At 29.9% G+C, this 21,054-nt stretch overlaps 3 protein-coding genes across 3 annotated transcripts; all 3 read left to right on the top strand.

Annotated features, from left to right (window-relative positions):
• Nucleotides 1-531: 531 nt before the first annotated feature.
• LOC129905906 (uncharacterized) lies at nucleotides 532-5,668 on the top strand. The gene is made up of 5 exons (XM_055981535.1): nucleotides 532-1,341; nucleotides 1,794-1,913; nucleotides 4,121-4,516; nucleotides 4,776-4,941; nucleotides 5,040-5,668. Exons 3-5 carry the CDS (start codon nucleotides 4,304-4,306, stop codon nucleotides 5,498-5,500), a joined length of 840 nt encoding a protein of 279 aa, XP_055837510.1. The 5' UTR covers nucleotides 532-1,341; nucleotides 1,794-1,913; nucleotides 4,121-4,303; the 3' UTR covers nucleotides 5,501-5,668.
• A 2,294-nt stretch (nucleotides 5,669-7,962) lies between these two features.
• Nucleotides 7,963-9,024, top strand: LOC129905111 (uncharacterized). The gene has a single exon (XM_055980499.1). The coding sequence runs from the start codon at nucleotides 8,282-8,284 to the stop codon at nucleotides 9,005-9,007; it is 726 nt and encodes a 241-aa protein (XP_055836474.1). The 5' UTR covers nucleotides 7,963-8,281; the 3' UTR covers nucleotides 9,008-9,024.
• Nucleotides 9,025-9,165: 141 nt separating this feature from the next.
• LOC129905110 (SPRY domain-containing SOCS box protein 3) lies at nucleotides 9,166-20,829 on the top strand. The gene is made up of 2 exons (XM_055980498.1): nucleotides 9,166-9,852; nucleotides 20,432-20,829. The coding sequence occupies exons 1-2, from the start codon at nucleotides 9,166-9,168 to the stop codon at nucleotides 20,681-20,683; spliced, it is 939 nt and encodes a 312-aa protein (XP_055836473.1). The 3' UTR covers nucleotides 20,684-20,829.
• Nucleotides 20,830-21,054: the final 225 nt, after the last annotated feature.

Below are 21,054 nucleotides of genomic sequence, written 5' to 3'. Positions count from 1 at the left end.
TAAACGTGTAAAAATTGTTTTAAAAAGTGAATTATAATATCAATAACCAAGGAAAAACAAAGAAAAGAAGACATAAATACTGTGAACCAGTTAATTAAAACAAGCGTTTTGGAAAATATATCAAAGTAAGTAAGTAAGTAAAGCAACAATCTTTTTTACAATTTTATCATTATATATTTGCATTTTTATTTCACTGGGAGTAAAGTACTTATTCAACATTTCTTTTTTATTTATTTAATAATACAAATCGTGTGAACTACTCCGTTAAATTAAATTTATCTTACAAAATAAGTTTTATTTTGGGCAAGTTTCCTTTTTTATTTGATCTTTGCTTCTGTCCATAAAGATAATTCTGTGATTTAAAATTATAACTATGAATATTGCATTAAAGCAGCGCGGCAGACGGCATGATTATACCTTATTTAAATAAAACGAAATCGAAAAAAAAAAAAAAACTAACCAAAAAATCAAGAGGCAACGCTTGAAAATTGGAACAAAAGGTATGCTTTGTACATAATTACATATCATTATTTTGCCATTTAAGTACCAGGCATTTATAATTTTATGCCCATAGAAAGTATTTGCTCTGAATTTTGAATCTATATACTTATATGTTTGAATTCAATGAGTTTCTGGCTTCATTTTGTTCAATTTTAAAATACTTAATTTTTTCTTATCTATTAAAATTGTTTTTCTTACATATAGACTCATTAAAGAAACGTGAAAAAACGAAAACAAGATTGGTCAGGAGTCAAAGAAATAGGTATGATTTCAATCAATGATTAGATTTTTAAGTACTAGCCCTATATATGTATATCTATGCCGCCGGGTACAAAGTGATTAAGTCAAAAAGTTGTAATCTTCGGGTTTTCAACAATAAACACTTTATTCTCTTTCATTGCGCATCAAAAACATAAAGCTAGAGCAAATCATTTCTATAAAAATAAACCGATCTGTACTGAAAACCCCTTTGTACCCAGCGCAAAAGTCATAAGAATTTGTCCACCGAAAAGCTTTAATTGTTTTTTTTTTTTTTACTTTTGGGAGCTGATAACTCAGCAGCTTCACAAAGTCCAAACTCATTTTACATGAACTCAATTCGAAGACCAATTTGACCCAGTTACTTACTTACGTGGTTCATTTTGTTCAATTTTAAAATACTTGTTTTTTTTTTTTAACTCTATTAAAATTTTTTCCCTATACTTTACATATAGACTCATTAAAGCCGATCAACAATTTAAAAATCACCATTCCTTGACGTAAAATAAGACCCAAAACAAGAGCTGATAGAAGAAACGTGAAAAAAACTTCAACAACATTGGTCAGGAGATAAAGAAAAAGGTATGATTTTCAAATTTCAATAAATGATTAGATTTTTAAGTATATGTACTAGTCATATATCTATGCCGCCGGGTACAAAGGGATTAAGTCACAAAGTTGTAATCTTCGGGTTTTGCACAATAAACTCTTTATTCTCTATCATTGGGCATCAAAAATATCAAGATAGAGCAAATCATTCCTATAAAAATAAATAGATCAGTACTCAAAACCCATTTGTACCCAGCTGAAAGATATAAGAATTGGTCCATCGAAAAGTTTTAATTGTTTTTTTTTTTTTACTTTTGGGAGCTGATAACTCAGCAGCTTCACAAAGTCCAAATTCATTTTACATGAACTCAATTCGAAGACCAATTTGACCCAGTTACTTACTTACGTGGTTCATTTTGTTCAATTTTAAAATACTTATTTTTTTCTTAACTCTAATAAAATTTTGTCTCTATACTTTCATATAGACTCATTAAAGCCGATCAACAATTTAAAAATCACCATTCCTTCACGCAAAATAAGACCCAAAACAAAGCTGATAGAAGAAACGTGAAAAAACTTCAACAAGATTGGTCAGGAGTCAAAGGGTATGATTTTCAATCAATGATTAGGTATTTAAGTACTAGCGATATAGAAGAATATGTCCACAGAAAGTTTTTATTGCTTTTTTAAGTTTTGTTAGCTGATTGCTTTGCAGCTTAACAAAATCCAACCCCATTAAACACAATTTTTTGAATTTCATATCTAAATTTGTAACAAAACTTAGTTAAATTTGCAATCTACAATTTTATCTTTAACTTTAATCGCAATCGATTTTGTTGTATAATTAAAAATTACAAAGTTTGATTTGAAACAATTTTAAAGTAAGAAACTTTCTCACTTCTACTCGGCAGCTACTGAGTCAAGTTTGAAAACTTTATCATTTTGAATTAAACATTTCAGTTCTTCAAATCATTCTTATTCTTGATCTAAGGATTATTCTACTTTTTTTCTATGAGCTATAATAATTTTTCAATTGGCCCCGAACTATTAAATAGTGATGGGAACTATCCAATAAAAAGAAAAACTATGAATTTAAAATATAAATTTAAAATATTCATTCATTCGATAAATAATTCATTCATTCATTTATTTAGTTATTATATTTTCATTCGAATAATTTTTTTAATTGATATTTTTTTATTCGATAGTTTTTTTCATTTGAATAGTTTTCTTAAACGATAGTTTTTTCATTCGAATAGTTTTTCAAACGGTAGTTTTTTCATTTGAATAGTTTTTCAAACGATAGTTTTTTCATTTGAATAGTTTTTTCAAACGATAGTTTTTTCATTCGAATAGTTTTTTCAAATGATAGTTTTTTCATTTGAATAGTTTTTCAAACGATAGTTTTTTCATTTGAATAGTTTTTTCAAACGATAGTTTTTTCATTCGAATAGTTTTTCAAACGGTAGTTTTTTTATTTGAATAGTTTTTCAAACGATAGTTTTTTCATTTGAATAGTTTTTTCAAACGATAGTTTTTTCATTTGAATAGTTTTCTTAAACGATAGTTTTTTTCATTTGAATAGTTTTCTTAAACGATAGTTTTTTCATTCGAATAGTGTTTTCAAACGATAGTTTTTTCATTCGAATAGTTTTTTCGTTCGAATAGTTTTTTCATTCGAATAGTTTTTTCAAACGATAGTTTTTTCATTCGAATAGTTTTTTCAAACGGTAGTTTTTTCATTTGAATAGTTTTTCAAACGATAGTTTTTTCATTTGAATAGTTTTTTCAAACGATAGTTTTTTTCATTTGAATAGTTTCCTTAAACGATAGTTTTTTCATTTGAATAGTTTTCTTAAACGATAGTTTTTTCATTTGAATAGTTTTCTTAAACGATAGTTTTTTCATTCGAATAGTGTTTTCAAACGATAGTTTTTTCATTCGAATAGTTTTTTCATTCGAATAGTTTTTTCATCCGAATAGTTTTTTCAAACGATAGTTTTTTCATTCGAATAGTTTTTTCAAACGGTAGTTTTTTCATTTGAATAGTTTTTCAAACGATAGTTTTTTCATTTGAATAGTTTTTTCAAACGATAGTTTTTTCATTTGAATAGTTTTCTTAAACGATAGTTTTTTCATTCGAATAGTGTTTTCAAACGATAGTTTTTTCATTTGAATAGTTTTTTCATTCGAATAGTGTTTTCAAACGATAGTTTTTTCATTTGAATAGTTTTTTCATTCGAATAGTGTTTTCAAACGATAGTTTTTTCATTTGAATAGTTTTCTTAAACGATAGTTTTTTCATTCGAATAGTTTTTTCATTCGAATAGTTTTTTCATTCGAATAGTGTTTTCAAACGATAGTTTTTTCATTTGAATAGTTTTTTCAAACGATAGTTTTTTCATTTGAATAGTTTTCTTAAACGATAGTTTTTTCATTTGAATAGTTTTCTTAAACGATAGTTTTTTCATTCGAATAGTTTTTTCAAACGATAGTTTTTTCATTTGAATAGTTTTTTCAAACGATAGTTTTTTCATTTGAATAGTTTTCTTCAACGATAGTTTTTTCATTCGAATGATTTTTTTTATGTGATAGTTTATTTGATAGTTTTTATCCGAATGAATAAATGAATGAATGGATGAATGAACTATCCGATAGTTCAAATCATTCAGTTACTAACTATCGATAGTTCAAATCATTCGATAGTTTCCATCACTACTATTAAATGACTAAGATAATTCTTTTTGAAATTAAAATACTTAATAGATTTAGTTCCGAAATAAAAAAAAAACAATTCTTATTCTTATTACAGTCAACAAGTTGAAAATGCATTGCGTTATCTGCTCAGAAGAATTTAATTGCTTAAAAAAATTATTCATGCATTTGAAAATTCTACATGGTTGTGATAAAAAAAGCAATTTGAAATGCTTTGACAAATCATGTCAACAAATATTTAATGGATTATCTTCATACAAAAGACATTTAGGGGTCGTACATGGCAGAGGTCGTAAAAATGTTTCCTACAGAAACCGAGATGCAAAGGGTGTGCGACGAGCTGAAACAAAACCGGGACTGGGAAAAAGTTACTAAACAATGGAAACAAACTATGCCATTCAGGAGGGATATGATTTCCCAAAGCTCTGACATTGACCTCCAGACAGTCCTTCAGGAGTGGCCGCTTTACAAATATTCACGAGCGCCAGAACTGGTAAGAACATTCGTTTTTAATAGGTTTTTATAAGATCAAAAAGCGTAGAGCGCATTTTGTTAAAGCGCTCGACGCTTTCTGATGTAACCATTTTTGATATAAGCCAATTAAATTAGGATAAAAGAGTATTTTCAGTTATATAAACTGTGTATATATTTTATATCACTAAAAAATTTCTTCAACTTTAATTAATTACATTGATGTACACAATATCTATAATCTTCTACATAATAGTATGTTTTATTCTGTCTATTAACAGATTGCCATGGATTACAATTTTATAAAACCGAATAATGGGCTCGACTTCACCAAATGGGAACAATTTTCGAAAATAGCCCTAGAATTGTTCACAGCGAGGATCAAGTGCAGCGCTCTTAAATCATTCCTCAATGAATTCAGGGAGAATATTGACGACCTTGACATAGGTAGAACCTTGTTTTTATTTAAACTCTTTTTTTTTAAATTCTGTTTTATTTTAATTTTTTAATTATTTTTTACTTATGACGTATTAATTTATTTTCAGATAACGTCAATATTGGCTATGCAACTCTGTTACATGGAGTGTTGCCTCCATCATCGCAGCAGTTTAATGGTAAATTGAAGAAATTTACAATTGAAGATTCAAAATCATCTTTCACTCTGGAAGTGGAATGTGCAGGCCAGGTCGAACCTATGCTAAAAATAAAAAGGGAGGAATGTTTAAAATCGAAAACAAAACTTCAGCCCCTAATAATTGTTGTTGGTGAGAGATTTCATTATAATAATTTTTATGTGTCCTTGGACAATATTATGTTTAAATTAGATACTTATTTGGACTGCATTATTTTTTATTTAAAGCTCGTTTATGTATTAAATATTCAATACCCTCCACAGTGTTTTTCGGTATGGGTTTTTATACAAATGTTTTTCTTTAATATTCAAGACGGTAAAAAAATACCTTCTGTTTCAACTTTACTAAATGATATAAATGCATTAATTAATTAAATTATATCAATGTATTATTTTGTACAGTCCATGTTCTACATATACAGTACTGGACAAAATAAAATACGCACTATCCGAACTTTCTTATTTATGCTTTTCTCGCTCCCCAAGTCATCAATAAAATATTCTAAAGTAGTGATTAAGAAAGTCTAATACTATCCTTATACGGTTCTGTCGAAATAATGAAAAAAATGCTTGAAACGAGAGAGAAAATAACTTAAGTTCTTAATTTAAGTTCTCACTAAAGATTATTTTATTGATAACTTGGGGAGCGAGAATAGCATAAATGTGAAAGTTCGGATAGTGCGTATTTTATTTTGTCCAGTACTGTATTTAATGTATTGCTGAAGTGAGTTTGTAAAAAGAAAGCATGTTCTTCCATTAAAAAATCTAAGAGTAATTTATATTTAATCTAAGAGTAATTTATGTTTAAACAAACAAAACGAAAATAAATTATATTTATAATTATAAAATTACATGATTTTTTTCTTTTTTTCAAAAAGGATTTTTTTCAGCTATGGATTCACCTAAGGAAATAGGTAAAAATTACCTAGGAATAAGGTAATTCACCTAAGGAACTAGGTAAAGATTACCTAGGAATAAGGTAAAATCTGCCTAGGAATAAGGTAATTCACCTTAGGAAATAGGTAAAAATTACCTAGGAATAAGGTAATTCACCTAAGGAAATAGGTAAAGATTACCTAGGAATAAGGTAAAATCTGCCTAGGAATAAGGTAATTCACCTTAGGAAATAGGTAAAAATTACCTAGGAATAAGGTAAAATCTGCCTAGGAATAAGGTAATTCACCTTAGGAAATAGGTAAAATCTGCCTGAGAATAAGGTAATTCACCTAAGGAAATAGGTAAAAATTACCTAGGAATAAGGTAAAATCTGCCTAGGAATAAGGTAATTCACCTTAGGAAATAGGTAAAATTAGCCTAGGAATAAGCTAATTCACCTTAGGAAATAGGTAAAATCTGCCTAGGAATAAGCTAAATCACCCTAGAAACTAGGTAAAATCTGCCTAGGCCTAAGCTAAATCACCTTAGAAACTAGGTAAAATCAGCCTAGGACTAAGGTAATTCACCTTAGGAAATAGGTAAAATTGAATTCCGAAAATGTAATTCACCTTAGGAAATAGGTAAAATCTGCCTAGGAATAAGCTAAATCACCTTAGAAACTAGGTAAAATCTGCCTAGGAATAAGCTAAATCACCCTAGAAACTAGGTAAAATCTGCCTAGGCCTAAGCTAAATCACCTTAGAAACTAGGTAAAATCAGCCTAGGACTAAGGTAATTCACCTTAGGAAATAGGTAAAATTGAATTCGGAAAATGTAATTCACCTTAGGAAATAGGTAAAACTTCGGAGGGGAAATTTTAAATCACCTTAGGAAATAGGTAAGATAGGTAAATTTTATGTTAGGATTTAGGTAAATTTGAAAATTTTCGATTTGCCTTAGGAAAATAGGCAGAATTAGCCTAGGACTAAGCAACCCCAAAATTGCCTTAGTCCTAAGCAGAGTTAGCCCCCGAAATAGGCTAATTTTACACCGACTTTTCTCTGGGTGTTTATATTCATAGTTGTCCATCAATATTCTCTCGAAAACAACAACCTCATTTAACACAAAAATTGTCAAAACAAAATCCAACCCCCATTCCCCCAAAATCCACATCATTTGATCCCGTTCTAAAGACACACGAAACTAGGAGAGTTCAAGCTCACAAAACTTTATAACCCGGGAATATGAATACCTCTAATACCTATATGCAACTTAATGCACTTTTTTCTCTACAAAAAAAACCTCTATAAACCCCATTTATTATGCTTTGTCATTGTCATATCATATTTTGATGTATACTTAGCCTCAATCCCCCTTTTTGACAAAACCATCCAACATCATCCTTTTCTTTAATATCAATTAAGTATCTACACTATCAAATGAAGAAATAACAAAAAAAACTTGTTTACCAACCCCCAACTGTGTGTGAGCTCTGATAAAAAATGTGTGTTTTGTGTGTATATCGCAAGAATACTGACGCCTGCGCTGCAATTATTATAAAAATACAATTTTCCACCCTTACCACACCATCATCCCCCAAAAAGCCGCCGACTGATAACAAAACAACAGTTTGTTTTTATACACACAAACTCTAAGTCGGCAAAAAAAAAAACAAACCAGAGGTTGCACCACAAAAGCAAAAATGCACAAACAAAAAAGTTTGGAATTTCCTCCTGCTGCTTATAGCTTAGAAGAGAACGAGAATTATTGTGAATCCATCCACACAAACTATATAAAAAGGGGGTGGACGACGACTATTGATTTTGACATCCCCCTTTTAACCATAGTCAGGGAGAAAATTGAGAATATTCTTTAGACAGTGATTATGTAGACTTGCGCACTTGTCAATTCGAAAAAAAAAAATACTGAATACCGAGGTAATAAGTACAACGAGCAATGAAACTACTCCTTGCAGTCACCCAGTGAGAGTCCTTCAGCGCGTTCGCTCAAAAAAACTAATATCAAAAGTCGCTAAGATAATCTAGTGTAGATACAAAACTTATTTTTTTATCTGACTTTTTCAACCCTCTTAAAAAAAAAAAATTCTTTAAAAACTTCAAATTTTCTAATAAATTCGTGCCAAATAAGTTTATCCTTTTTATATCCTTTTTTTTTTGTTGAATAATTTCAATGTTTCACCCCTTTCCGGACTCACCAGAGAGTGCGTAATTAATTTTTTCCAAGTGTAAACCAACCCCCTCACTCATTTAGCTCGTCTATATGATTATCGTTGTGTTATTATTTTTCCAATCACTTTGTTTATACCTACAAAATATCGTCCTTAAAATCCATGACAAATGGCTAAATCCCAAACACGCTAGACTACTTATTGACAAAGAACAGCGAAGACTGCAGCTGTTCGCGTTAAAGCCTAAACATCCAGTTCCTGGATGCAGCTTTTGTTCGAATAGCCCATTGGGGTACTGTCGACACCACAATCCAAATCAACCAACACTTCGACACTTGAAAAATCGATTATTAGCCAAAGGAGGTGGTGGTGGTGGTGGTGGAGGAGGAGCAGGAATAAGAACTACTGCTTCGAATGCAATTGATGGTGTTGAGCCATCTATTGAATTAGAAACTGGTTGCAAGGAGAGTGGAGAACGAGTAAATAGTATTGGAGGAAGTTCAATTTCATCCACAGACACAACAACAACACCGTTAACGCCAACGTCGACTTGTGACATTTTAGCAAACTATTTTGATCGTAAAGACCCAGATAAGATTTGTACTTGTTTAAGTTGCAGTAAAAGTCGGCAATCATCAGGACGTAGTAATCGTACATCTTGGGGAACACGCAACGGAACTGTTATTTGGGGCGAAAGAGTGGTACCGAATCCAAAAACCCAGTCGCTTAATGGTTCCAGTGATGAGAACGGTTTAGAAATAGTTGCTGCACCAAAAAGACGACGTCGTCGTTACGAAAAATACGGAGGTTTTCATTAGTGCGACTTTAGTGAATGAAGGCCTTGAGATTTGAAATTGAACTTTTTCTCCAGAAACTAACGGAAAATTCTGCACAAAACCTTTAAAAAACCAAAACGGAAGTAAGGAAGAACTTGATAAATGCCAAGAAGAGCAGAAAAACCTATAATTGCACAATAATGTCTAGTGATGAATACGAGACACCAGAGTCAACACCAGCTCCATCAACTCCGACATCAACAACAGCGACCACAAGAACAGCTGCACAATTTACCACAAGATCCAATACCAATTCCAACGAAGAGAATTCATCTTCATCCTTCAATGGAAACGGTAACGGTCGTGACGTAAAAAATTCCTCTGCTACATCATCAACATCATTCAACAAAGATGACAGTTATCCATTAAAACATGGTTGTGATGATAATTGGACATGGTCAAAACGACATCGCTCCAAAGAGGTCGTTTTGAGTGGGCCCAATAATCGAACTGTACATTTTCATCCGAATTGGAGCAAAGGAACAGCAGGTGTTCAAGGCAAACGACCATTAAATAATGGCCGATTCTATTGGGAATTGCATGTAACGCAACGTGTATTCGGTACTAGTATAATGTTTGGTATTGGAACGAAACATGCTCGATTACATGCGAATTCATTTCGCAATATGTTGGGTGAAAATGAGCACGGTTGGGGTCTATCGCATAAAGGTGTGTTGTGGCATAAGGGAGTTGCTTTGTTGTATACGAGTCGATTTCGTGAGAATCAAGCGACTGTGATTGGTATATTGTTTGATGGAATCGAAGGTACATTGACGTATTATAAGGAAGGCGAGTGTTTAGGTGTGGCGTTCCGAGGGCTCGATAAGGTAAATTGATTAATAATTACATAATTTAGTAGGTAGAATATTTTATATAAGTGCATGTTTGTTATTCTTTAATTTAAATACATCAAAATAGGATAAAAATGACTCATCCACCTTTTGAAGGATATTAAATTCGTATCTATTATTTTATATGGAATTAAATTTTTAACATCAATTAGATTTAGATGTCATCCCGGAACCGCCAGTTTTCATTACGAACAAACTCATACTAAAAACTCTTTTCAGTCGAGATGCAAAAATAGTATTTCTATATTTACCTACTCATGTTTAGCCCAAGTATAAGAAATTCATAATAAAAGTCTTAAGATAACAATACATCAATTAAATTAATGCAAAATGTCCAAAACCCTTCAGTCTTTTCAAAGAGATTTTTTCATCTAAGTTGGAGTTTATTCTATTCAAATAACATTGGATAAGCCCCAGTCTAAGATAAACTAGGGTCTAAAAACGACTATGAATATGCCCCTTTATTTATTTATTACCAATTTTTTTTTTTTTTTTTTTTTTTGTTAATTTGGACTTTCAAACTTTTCCCCTCCATGATTTTAACACATATGCTTTCGTATCTTAATAAAATAATTTATTTTTGTATATAAAGCCTGGTACGCTGCTCGCGCTAAATTTTAGCTCCCATACAAATTATCGAAAATTTTTAGCCGAGATAAAATGGATCCCATACAAGTTATCGATAACTTGTATGGGAATTTGATCTCGGCTAAAATTTAGCGCGAGCAGCGTACCAGGCTTAAATGCAAAAATTCAAACAAAAAACTATCCAATATTTATTTTTAGGCGCATTTCTAAAATCAAAAAATAAAACCCCGTTAGTTTATGCAGGAAAAATATTATTTCTGAATTTCGTTGTTTTTACAAAAATTTACTTGTTTTCAAAAAAAAGCCCAACTTTCAACATTAACTGCCAATTAAAAACTATTGCGCCATTTTTTAGTACTATTTCGATAAAGCAATATCTAAAAAAATATGTTATAAACTTCAAAAGAAGAAAAATATAGTTTTTGCAATTTTTATGGGATCTTTGTTGGTTTGTAACAGATATGTCACATGGGGTTTGTGATAGCTTACTTAGGTAGGTGGTCGGTGACGTTTGACCTAATCCTTATGCAACTGTAGGCACGCTTGCGATTGCTCTGACTATAGCTCGACGGAGGGGTAGGATCTTGTTGCATTGTTCCTAAGCACACATGATTATCGTGCCTATTTAATTAGAAGGGGAAAGGGAATTGAAATGCGGTTTAATGGAAAAAAAAGGGGAAAATGGGAAAATTGGAAAGGAGTGAAACACACACTGACACGGTTTCGGATGGTAAGAAACCTATGGTATACCCTCCCCTATGTATCTTTCAGATACACCTTTGACTATCTGTACCAGAACCTAAGATAGTCCCTTTAATTTATACAACCTCACAACTTACTAAATCATATTCTTAAATGGCTTGGACAGCTTTTAGTTTAAAAAGAAATTCATTTTTGTTTTATTTTACAGTTCATTCAAAAAAAACTTTTTATTCATTTCTTTTAACGTTTAAAATTAAACAGGATTTGATATTGAAAGCTTGAAAGCTCATAGATAATTTTAATTTAAAATCAAATAATTGCAATTTAAAGATAAATTTGGATTTATCTGAATATAAATATATATTTGTGTTTAATCTTAAGTTGTTTTAATTAATTATTCGTTTTATTCAAATTTTAGTTCAATTTAGGGGTTTAATGAAATAATATTCATAAAAATAGATATAAGTAAAAAAAATTCAACAAAATTGCCAAAGAAATATAAATTTTGTACAAAAGGGTACTTACAGCTTAATCCTCGGCGTTGCGATGAAATTTGTGGCCACAAGTTTCCCTCGCTGAGCTTCGAGTGTTGGGTTATGTTTGTTTGCCAACTCGGTCAAATATTTTTAATGGTTGTAAAATTTCTGTAGCAATTTTACTTTCACTTTTATATAATTTCTACTTTTATGATTTTAGGTTATTTTTTTTTTCTTTGTTTGATTATTGATTAATTTTATAAGTATAAGTTTAAACACAAAATTTAATATATTATTTAATTAGACCTTTTAGCGAATTTTTACGTAGTTTTTAATTTGTTTTGTTTTAGGTTAAAAAAAAATAAAATGTTTTGATCGTAAGCCTGGTTTGCAATCGCCAGGGAATTGCTAGTTATTTTTTGGGCTGCCGCTTAACCTCAACTAAGCTAAAAAAATCACGTGAAAGAATCACGAGCTTGATGATTTCGATTTATGTATGTATATAATTTGTCTCTCTTCAATTTGGCGTTTTCCTTGGAAGCTTTTTTCTTATTTTGCAATAGCTGGGATTTACTGATAAAGTTGGGTATCGGGGATAAATCTGGGGATCCGCGGACGCAAAATCTTACTCTTAAGAGTTTTTTATGACTATATACGTCCGCAGTGATCTGTGGGCGTATTTTTATTAAATCAAGATTCTATAAAAATAATCTTTTTATTTTCTTACCTAATTTTAATGTTTGTTAACACGTAACAATTAACAAAATAATGTAAATTAAGTTTTTTCGTAATTCAATAAAACTTTTATACTTTTTATAATCTAATTTAATTTTGTAGTAAATTCACTTTTAATTAAACTTTTAAACTTAAACAGCCCTATTTATAAACTCATCATAGAGAGTACATAGCATTATGTACTCTTTATAATGTATTTAAACAAAAAAATGTGATTTATAATATTAATGCAACGTTTAATAAAGGTTGTATAAGCTAAACGAGTTTTTAGGTTGTTTAGAGCCTGAATAAGAATTTATTTTGCTTAAATGTCATTTGAACATCAAATAATTTTCAGAAAAATAAAAACAATATCAATATTTGTATATATTTTTGTTTTTTCATTTAAGAATTTATTTTTTTGATTACATTTTCAATTAAAATTAAATTAAATTAAACTTGAAGTCAACTAAATCAAAAAATAAGAAATTTGGAGATTTGTTCCTGATATAATTTACGAGATATAAATTCATGTGTGTATTCATCTTTTTCTTATGTGTCTACATTTTCATACCTACATGTGAACAATTTGTTATCAAATGAAATGTGTTTTTTTTAGAGATTTTCTTCTACATATGACATTGAGAACTTTCGCTCACGTTTTATTTTTGTTTGTTTGTTTATTTTTGAATCAAATGGAGTTGTTTGTCGTACTAATTTTCCATTTTTAGTACTTATTTGGACACAAACCTAGCATAATTATAATGACTAAGAAAATGTTTTAAAAATAGAAATTTATGTAACTTTCCATAAAGGCTACATAAAACTTTATGTATTGTATAACTATGCAGCCGTTTAGAGCTGTTTAGTGAAATCTAATAAATAAGGCTGAAAGTGTAGAATTTACTTTTATGAGGCGACTTCTGCTCGGGATGAGAGTTAAGATGGAAAAGACTTATTTGAGGGAATCAGGTTTTAAGATGGGTTGATTTCAGTCTTAAAAGCATTGATATTTCGATACTCGAATGACGTTTACTTTTTGAATATAGATCTCTGTCTACACTAGTTCTTTTTTTATTTTTCTATGTTTTTCTTAGTAAAGGTGTACATTACAGGTTAATACTTAATAATACTCTTGAGTGTATAATAACCTCAGTCATTTGAGGAGAAATGTTTAAGTATTTTTTCGGCTTTGAAATATGTATGTAAGTTCCATTTTTAATACAATTTGAATTTAACTTTAATTAGGTAGACGTTAATAAGGATTATATGTATTGTATCCCTTCAGGATACAGTACCTTGCCATATTATTAGGCCCAAGCGAAAAAAATACAATTTTTCGGTTCAGTTTTTGCTCAGTTTTTAAAGTTTTTGTCGAAATATCTTGAATTTTGTTTGTCCCATTTACTTGCACATATCATGTAGATACGGATTGACTTGAAAAAAGTTTAAAAATTCATACTTTTTGAAAAAAATAACGTACAAAAGGGGATAAGCTCCAAAAAACGTACCCTATGGAATTCACGCCCGGATAATTACCAGACCGGTCCAATACTCAATTTCTTGTACCGAGGAATAACGTGACATTCTTACTTTATGACAAGGATCGCAACTTGCATAAATATAGCAGCTTCGAGCCTCCAGCCTATTCCGAAATCGTAGAATCAAAACGTTCCCAAGTTCCTTTTTGTGTTGGTCTGGAGTTATGGCGTTTTCCACAATATAAAAAGAACCTTATCCTTTCCCTGAGATAGTACAACAGCCAATAATGACAAGAGGATGTTTTTTTATTGGAATAATGTACTTTGAATAGCTGTGCTCGTCTGGTCTTATAAAAAAGAAAAAAACTACCCCAAATCTAAGAACATGTTTTACTTTCCAGACGATCAGGGCTTCTATATTTATGCAAGTTGCGATCCTTGTCATAAAGTTAAGAATTTCACGTTATTCCTCGGTACAAGAAATTGAGTATTGGACCGGTCTGGTAATTATCCGGGCGTGAATTCCATAGGGTACATTTTTTGGAGCTTATCCCCTTCTGTACGTTATTTTTTTCAAAAAGTATGAATTTTTAAACTTTTTTCAAGTCAATCCGTATCTACATGATATGTGCAAGTAAATGGGACAAACAAAATTCAAGATATTTCGACAAAAACTTTAAAAACTGAGCAAAAACTGAACCGAAAAATTGTATTTTTTTCGCTTGGGCCTAATAATATGGCAAGGTACTGTAATTTTTTTATATTAAATAATTATATTTCAGCTCAAAAAGATTTATTATTCAAATAAAACAGGATTACATTTTGAGTTAAATAACAATATTTCTTGTATAACGCCCTGACAAATTTCAAAACAAGTTTTGTAACAAAACATATTTTGGGTCTTCTTAAATTTGAAATACCTCGAATAATAGGCAATTAAACCAAAATTTTGTTTAAGATTTTGTCTTCTAGATGTCAAATCTCTCGATAATAGTGCTTAGCACTCCAGTCTTATTTACAGAAACCAAACTTCTATATCAAACAATTCAGCAATTTCAAACTCGACTATAAGTAAATATAGTTAAAAACAGTGGTTCAAAATTGACAAAAACGATAACCGACTGAGAGACTCCGCTCACTAACAGATCATTAAAACCAAGGAGTACTTCCCGTTAGTCTATTGAATAGACCCTTTTGGATGGAACAAATTCGTTCAAGAGTTTTTATTGCTGATTATGATTCCTTGCCATACAAGAATACTCCAGCCAAAAGTGCTACTAAATCCGTTGGTGCATTTCTGAGAAAACGGCAACACTGGTCGGTTTTCAGTTTTTTTGATTTAACTCGAAAACCAAGCCTGACTTTGAAATGGTTCAAAGACACTTTTCATAGCAAATTAAATTTTCTGTCAAGTAAAGATGGTTAATAAATTTTAAAAATTATTTTTGACTAAAATTCTAACCTAAAATCAAAGAAAAAAAAGTTAAAAAATTGACAATTTTATTTTTTCTTACTAAATCAAGGGGCATTTTGTGTATGTAGCCGGGACGTCCAAACTTTGTACTAATGAAATAAAGTAGAGGTAAAATCCTTTGATAATATGCAATTTTAATTTTTTTTTGTCAAGAAACAACTTAAATGTACCTATTCAAAAATTAGCACTTTTTCTAAATTTCTGACTTTTTTAGTTAAAAGCAAGTTTTTAAAACTCGATAAAATCGTATTAATTGGTAACTTTTTGACTTTTAAAGTAAACATACTTCGAAGGATTGATTTAATATAAACTAAATATGGCAAACAAAAAAATTTAATTGCATCCTTATGGCCTTTTGTGCAATTTTGTGTATGTGCATTTTTATAAATACGGGTTGAATGGATGGACGGAGAGCCATTAGCTTTGGTCTATTGCATAGAAGAACATTTAATACCAACTCTTTTACTGTTTTCAATGGCCTGAAAAACAATTCTTGAAAAATCTGCGACCAACGAAAAGTTTCTCTTGAAAAACGAAAACAATACTCTAATGAGTTTGAAACAAAATAGCTCAGGCAAATTAGTAAATCCAATTGCACTTTTCGCGGGATAAATTTTTTTCATGGAACGTGTTTAGGTGAATGTCCTTATAGTAAAAGTGAATTTTTTGGGATGATAAGATATCGGGAACAGCCGCCATCTTGGAAAAGAGGTCGGTGTCGTTTTTATTTTATAACTCCATTTTTACTCATTTAAACCAAAAATGTCCAAGGATAGACTTATTATAAATTAAATTATCTAAAAAATGATATACAAATGAATTCCGTGAACTGGTTAAATTCAATTTTATAGTCGGTCAAAGTCCAGGTTCTTCTCGCAAGGTTAAGACAATATGACATTTTTCCAAATATCTGAAGAACTTTTTATTTGTTTGGGATTTTCTTAAAGAATGAATTATAGCACTTTTAAGTATCGATGAAATGAACCCTTTATTGTTTTTGTAACCATCACATTGCAGAAGCAACCAAACGTCGAAGTCATGATATACGATTTTTTAACTGAACATTTCAATAGTTCAAATAAACAATCAAAAATTAAACACAATAGTCTCGAAAACATAACGGCTTACACGCCTCATATCTTGAGTTATACTTATCGTAATGCTGAGATTGAGGTGTTCATGTTTAGGAAAAATGACAGGGCATCAGTTCTTATATTTAGAATTATAAATAATGTCACTTTAGCTTATTCACATTAATTGGAAAATTCACTTCATTTAAAACCTCGAAAACCATATAAAGGTTTCAATATTTAGACGAATATAGTTAACAAACTGTTTACTTATATTTTGGTTATGCCTCCATTTCAAAAATTTGCTCGATCTAATAGAAGAAAACTTGTTATTTTCTCACTTTTGACTAGTAGAATGTGAGCTTCGACGTTAGGTGGCTCATACATTATGTTGGTTACAGTTACGAGAAAGGGCTCATTTTATAGATATTTAAAAGTGCTATAATTCATTCTTTAAGAAAATCCCAAACAAATAAAAAGTTCTTCGGATATTTGAAAAAATGTCATATTGTCTTAACCTTGCGAGAAGAACCTGGACTTTGACCGACTATAAAATTGAATTTAACTAGTTCACGGAATTCATTTGTATATCATTTTTTAGATAATTTAATTTATAATAAGTCTATCCTTGGACATTTTTGGTTTAAATGAGTAAAAATGGAGTTATAAAATAAAAACGGCACCGACCTCTTTTCCAAGATGGCGGCTGTTTCCGAAATCTTATCATACCAAAAAATTCACTTTTACTATTAGGACATTCACCTAAACACGTTCCATGAAAAAAATTTATCCCGCGAAAAGTGCAATTGGGTTTACTAATTTGCCTGAGCTATTTTGTTTCAAACTCATTAGAGTATTGTTTTCGTTTTTCAAGAGAAACTTTTCGTTGGTCGCAGATTTTTCAAGAATTGTTTTTCAGGCCATTGAAAACAGTAAAAGAGTTGGTATTAAATGTTCTTCTATGCAATAGACCAAAGCTAATGGCTCTCCGTCCATCCATTTAACCCGTATTTATAAAAATGCACATACACAAAATTGCACAAAAGGCCATAAGGATGCAAATAAATTTTTTTGTTTGCCATATTTAGTTTATATTGAATCAATCCTTCGAAGTATGTTTACTTTAAAAGTCAAAAAGTTACCAATTAATACGATTTTATCGAGTTTTAAAAACTTGCTTTTAACTAAAAAAGTCAGAAATTTAGAAAAAGTGCTAATTTTTGAATAGGTACATTTAAGTTGTTTCTTGACAAAAAAAAATTAAAATTGCATATTATCAAAGGATTTTACCTCTACTTTATTTCATTAGTACAAAGTTTGGACGTCCCGGCTACATACACAAAATGCCCCTTGATTTAGTAAGAAAAAATAAAATTGTCAATTTTTTAACTTTTTTTTCTTTGATTTTAGGTTAGAATTTTAGTCAAAAATAATTTTTAAAATTTATTAACCATCTTAACTTGACAGAAAATTTAATTTGCTATGAAAAGTGTCTTTGAACCATTTCAAAGTCAGGCTTGGTTTTCGAGTTAAATCAAAAAAACTGAAAACCGACCAGTGTTGCCGTTTTCTCAGAAATGCACCAACGGATTTAGTAGCACTTTTGGCTGGAGTATTCTTGTATGCCAAGGAATCATAATCGCCAATAAAAAGTCTTGAACGAATTTGTTCTATTTTTGCTCTGGAGCTCGGGTCTATTAAATAGACTACGTTATGTATTGTGGAAACTTGAAAATTCGCACATTGATGAAAACGAAAATTTGAAATTTTACGATCAGGAGACGTGATAAGCGTCCATTTTCCATTAATTTATTGATAAGCATTATAGAGCACTTCTTACGTTAGGTATAGTCAAAGAATCTTAATACTTGATTGAATGGCAAAACTGTTAGTTTTTACAAAGGAAACATTTTAAAATTATAGATTTTCTTAAAAGGGGCATTGGTTAGAACCCATTTTGTTACTTGTCGAACAATTTTCAAACAACTTCGACAGTTCTTCAGCTTTTTTGGACTAAAATATGAATATTAGTTATTAAACTAAATACCACCATATTTGTGACTTCAGCTATCAATACCTACCTTAGAAGGAAATCAAATAGATTGTTTTCACTTTGAAAGGACTTTTTTTCTTTTCTAATATTTTAGATAAAAAATATAAAAAAGATATCAAAATTGGCCTTTTTGTGGGTTTTAGAATATGTACCTCTAATTATTATGTTCAGCATATTCAGCAAAGTGTTTTTCTGGAAATAGCTTTTGAGACGTAATAATACATCAGTTTTATTGCAGTTGTAGCCAAATTATTCCTAAAAAATTTCTTCAGAGTTTTTGAAGATTTTATTGATAGATATGATATTTATGATTAAATTCAAAATAGGCATCAAATGCATTTTTGAATTTTTTAAATTTGTTTAAAAATTTCTTTGTTTTGATACTAAAAAGAAATCTGCAAAAAAAACTGAAGAAAAAAAATATTTCGCTTTTTAACAAAATTAATTTTATAAATTTATAAAAAAAAAAAATTGAAATTGCAATATTAATCGAGACATAAAAACAATGTTTCAAAATCATTCATTGGTCTGTTTTCAAAAAATCCTAATTTGCCACATAAACTACGTTTTTTAATCAAAATCATTATAGCTCTTTTTTAGAAAAAATAATCTTTTCAAATTCACCAAAATCCTTAACTGCGAGGTTTTAAGCTTCAGATAGAGGCAGACACTCACGCAGACACCTACCTACATAAATATCGCATGTTTAAAAGTTTTTGAAGTACGTAACGAACTTAAACGACCATACGCCTTGCAGAAACGTGGAGAAGAAATATTAGAAGAGGATTTTTTCAAATTCTTAAATCATCATAAAATCCATTATACTATTTACGTAAAAGTAAAAATATTTTTAACCGACTTCAAAAAAGGAGTAGGTTATCAAATCGTCTGTTTTTTGGTTTTTATTTTTCTTTTTTTAATGTTTGTTACCTCATAACTTTCGGCTGGGTGAACCGATTTCGATAATTCTGAGTACATTATAATTTCGCACTTGAAATTTTTCATAGACCCTCAAAATTTCAAGTTATCGTCAAAAACGGTTTTTTAATTTTTTTTTTTCACATTTCAACGATTTTTTACTCAGTCATTTTTCGGTCAATTTCAGATTTTTTTAAAGTTATAAAAAGAGGAGTACTTGTTCTTTTTGAAAATATTTTTTTATTTTGTCAAGCACCAAATTGGGTGTAGAATTTATAGACTGAATCTCAAAATACAATGCCCCCGCCTATGGGGGCTAAGACCGCCTATGGGGGCAAGACCGTTTTTGTACTATGTTGTATGAAAAAATTTAAATTGACAACACTTGTAACATAAAAAAAGTGGCTTCTAGTATAATAGATCATGTCTGCAAGTATGAAGAAGTTCGGTTGAAACCACAAAAAGTTACGGTAAATTTTGTGTTTTTTCATGAAATCGTTAACTTTTATGTGACAAAAAATTATTTGTATTTTTGAAAGTGAAATAATTAAAAGTAATTTCTTTTTCTTTTTGTATAATAAAAAGTGGGAACCAATGAAGATATAATACGTGTCTGATTTATTGGAAAAAAGTTCCATTTTTACTGAAAGAAACGGTTTTACCACTAACAGAATTTGATGGACCTCCATGTGGGGGCAAGACCGTTTTTTGTTAGATGTTTTTTTTTTTTTGTTCAAACCGTATTCAGTATTTTTTATTTTTATTATAATGATGAGAGTTCCTGCAAAAACATTAAACTTAATGAATAAAGACTTTATTTCAATTAAATGTTGTTTTTAATTGGTTTTTAAGGCAGTTAAACACTAAAGGTGCTGTCTTGCCCCCACTTCCCCTACATACATATATTTTGAATTGACTAGAATTTACAACATCCTCTTCGAAAACAGGTCAAGTGAAAACCAAGCTTATTTAATTAAATTTATCATTATGTATTTGATTTGTTATAAGTTATTTCTATGTATATAAAAATAAATTTAAAAATCTCTAACAATTTAATTTTTTCTTAAATTAACTTTCAGATTAAGGAACCCCTCTATCCAATCGTCTGCTCAACAGCGGCAAAAACCGAAATGACACTCAAATGTGCCCGTCGGGATTTTGTCAATCTGCAAGATCGCTGTCGAGCCGAAATCATCAAACATGTTAAAAATCGTCGTGAATTAGCAAAGCTAAATCTCCCGCCATCGATAACAGCGTACCTAAGTGAAGTCTACAACGACATTATACCTTGGCGACAAGTTGACAACTATGACTTTATAATCGATTTTTAGTGTTTAAGTATGTTAGGTAAAAGATATTCAAATTTAAATAGCCTTAAACAAGTAATTGTCATTTGCAACACCTACCGGTGACAGTGACAATTATTTTTTTAAACTCAATTTAAAATTAATTTGAATATAGTACAAATATTTATAGTTTCAAAACTTATTGAACTATAATATTTGTTTTTTTTTTTTATTTTTTTTTTTTACATAAGATACATATAATTTATTATAACATTTAAATTTACAAAATAAATTATTCCTTACACATATATTTATCTAAATGTTGTATTTGTCTAGTCGATAAGGGAACTTCTGTAGTTTTTAAATGTAAATACAGACACTCTTATTGGTATAAAAAAATGTAATATAGTATTTAT

The sequence above is a fragment of the Episyrphus balteatus genome, chromosome 1 (genome assembly GCF_945859705.1).
Source record: "Episyrphus balteatus chromosome 1, idEpiBalt1.1, whole genome shotgun sequence".
Classification (NCBI taxonomy): domain Eukaryota; kingdom Metazoa; phylum Arthropoda; class Insecta; order Diptera; family Syrphidae; genus Episyrphus; species Episyrphus balteatus.
This window is presented reverse-complemented; position numbering and strand designations above follow the sequence as displayed.

Bases quoted from the DNA above. Each gene is read 5' to 3' on its own strand.
- LOC129905111 (XM_055980499.1), top strand. From the start codon at position 8,282: ATGATTATCGTTGTGTTATTATTTTTCCAATCACTTTGTTTATACCTA.
- LOC129905906 (XM_055981535.1), top strand. From the start codon at position 4,304: ATGGCAGAGGTCGTAAAAATGTTTCCTACAGAAACCGAGATGCAAAGG. The intron at 4,517-4,775 runs GTAAGAACATTC...GTCTATTAACAG, and splicing joins ATTCACGAGCGCCAGAACTG to ATTGCCATGGATTACAATTT. The intron at 4,942-5,039 runs GTAGAACCTTGT...ATTTATTTTCAG, and splicing joins TATTGACGACCTTGACATAG to ATAACGTCAATATTGGCTAT.
- LOC129905110 (XM_055980498.1), top strand. From the start codon at position 9,166: ATGTCTAGTGATGAATACGAGACACCAGAGTCAACACCAGCTCCATCA. The intron at 9,853-20,431 runs GTAAATTGATTA...ATTAACTTTCAG, and splicing joins CGTTCCGAGGGCTCGATAAG to ATTAAGGAACCCCTCTATCC.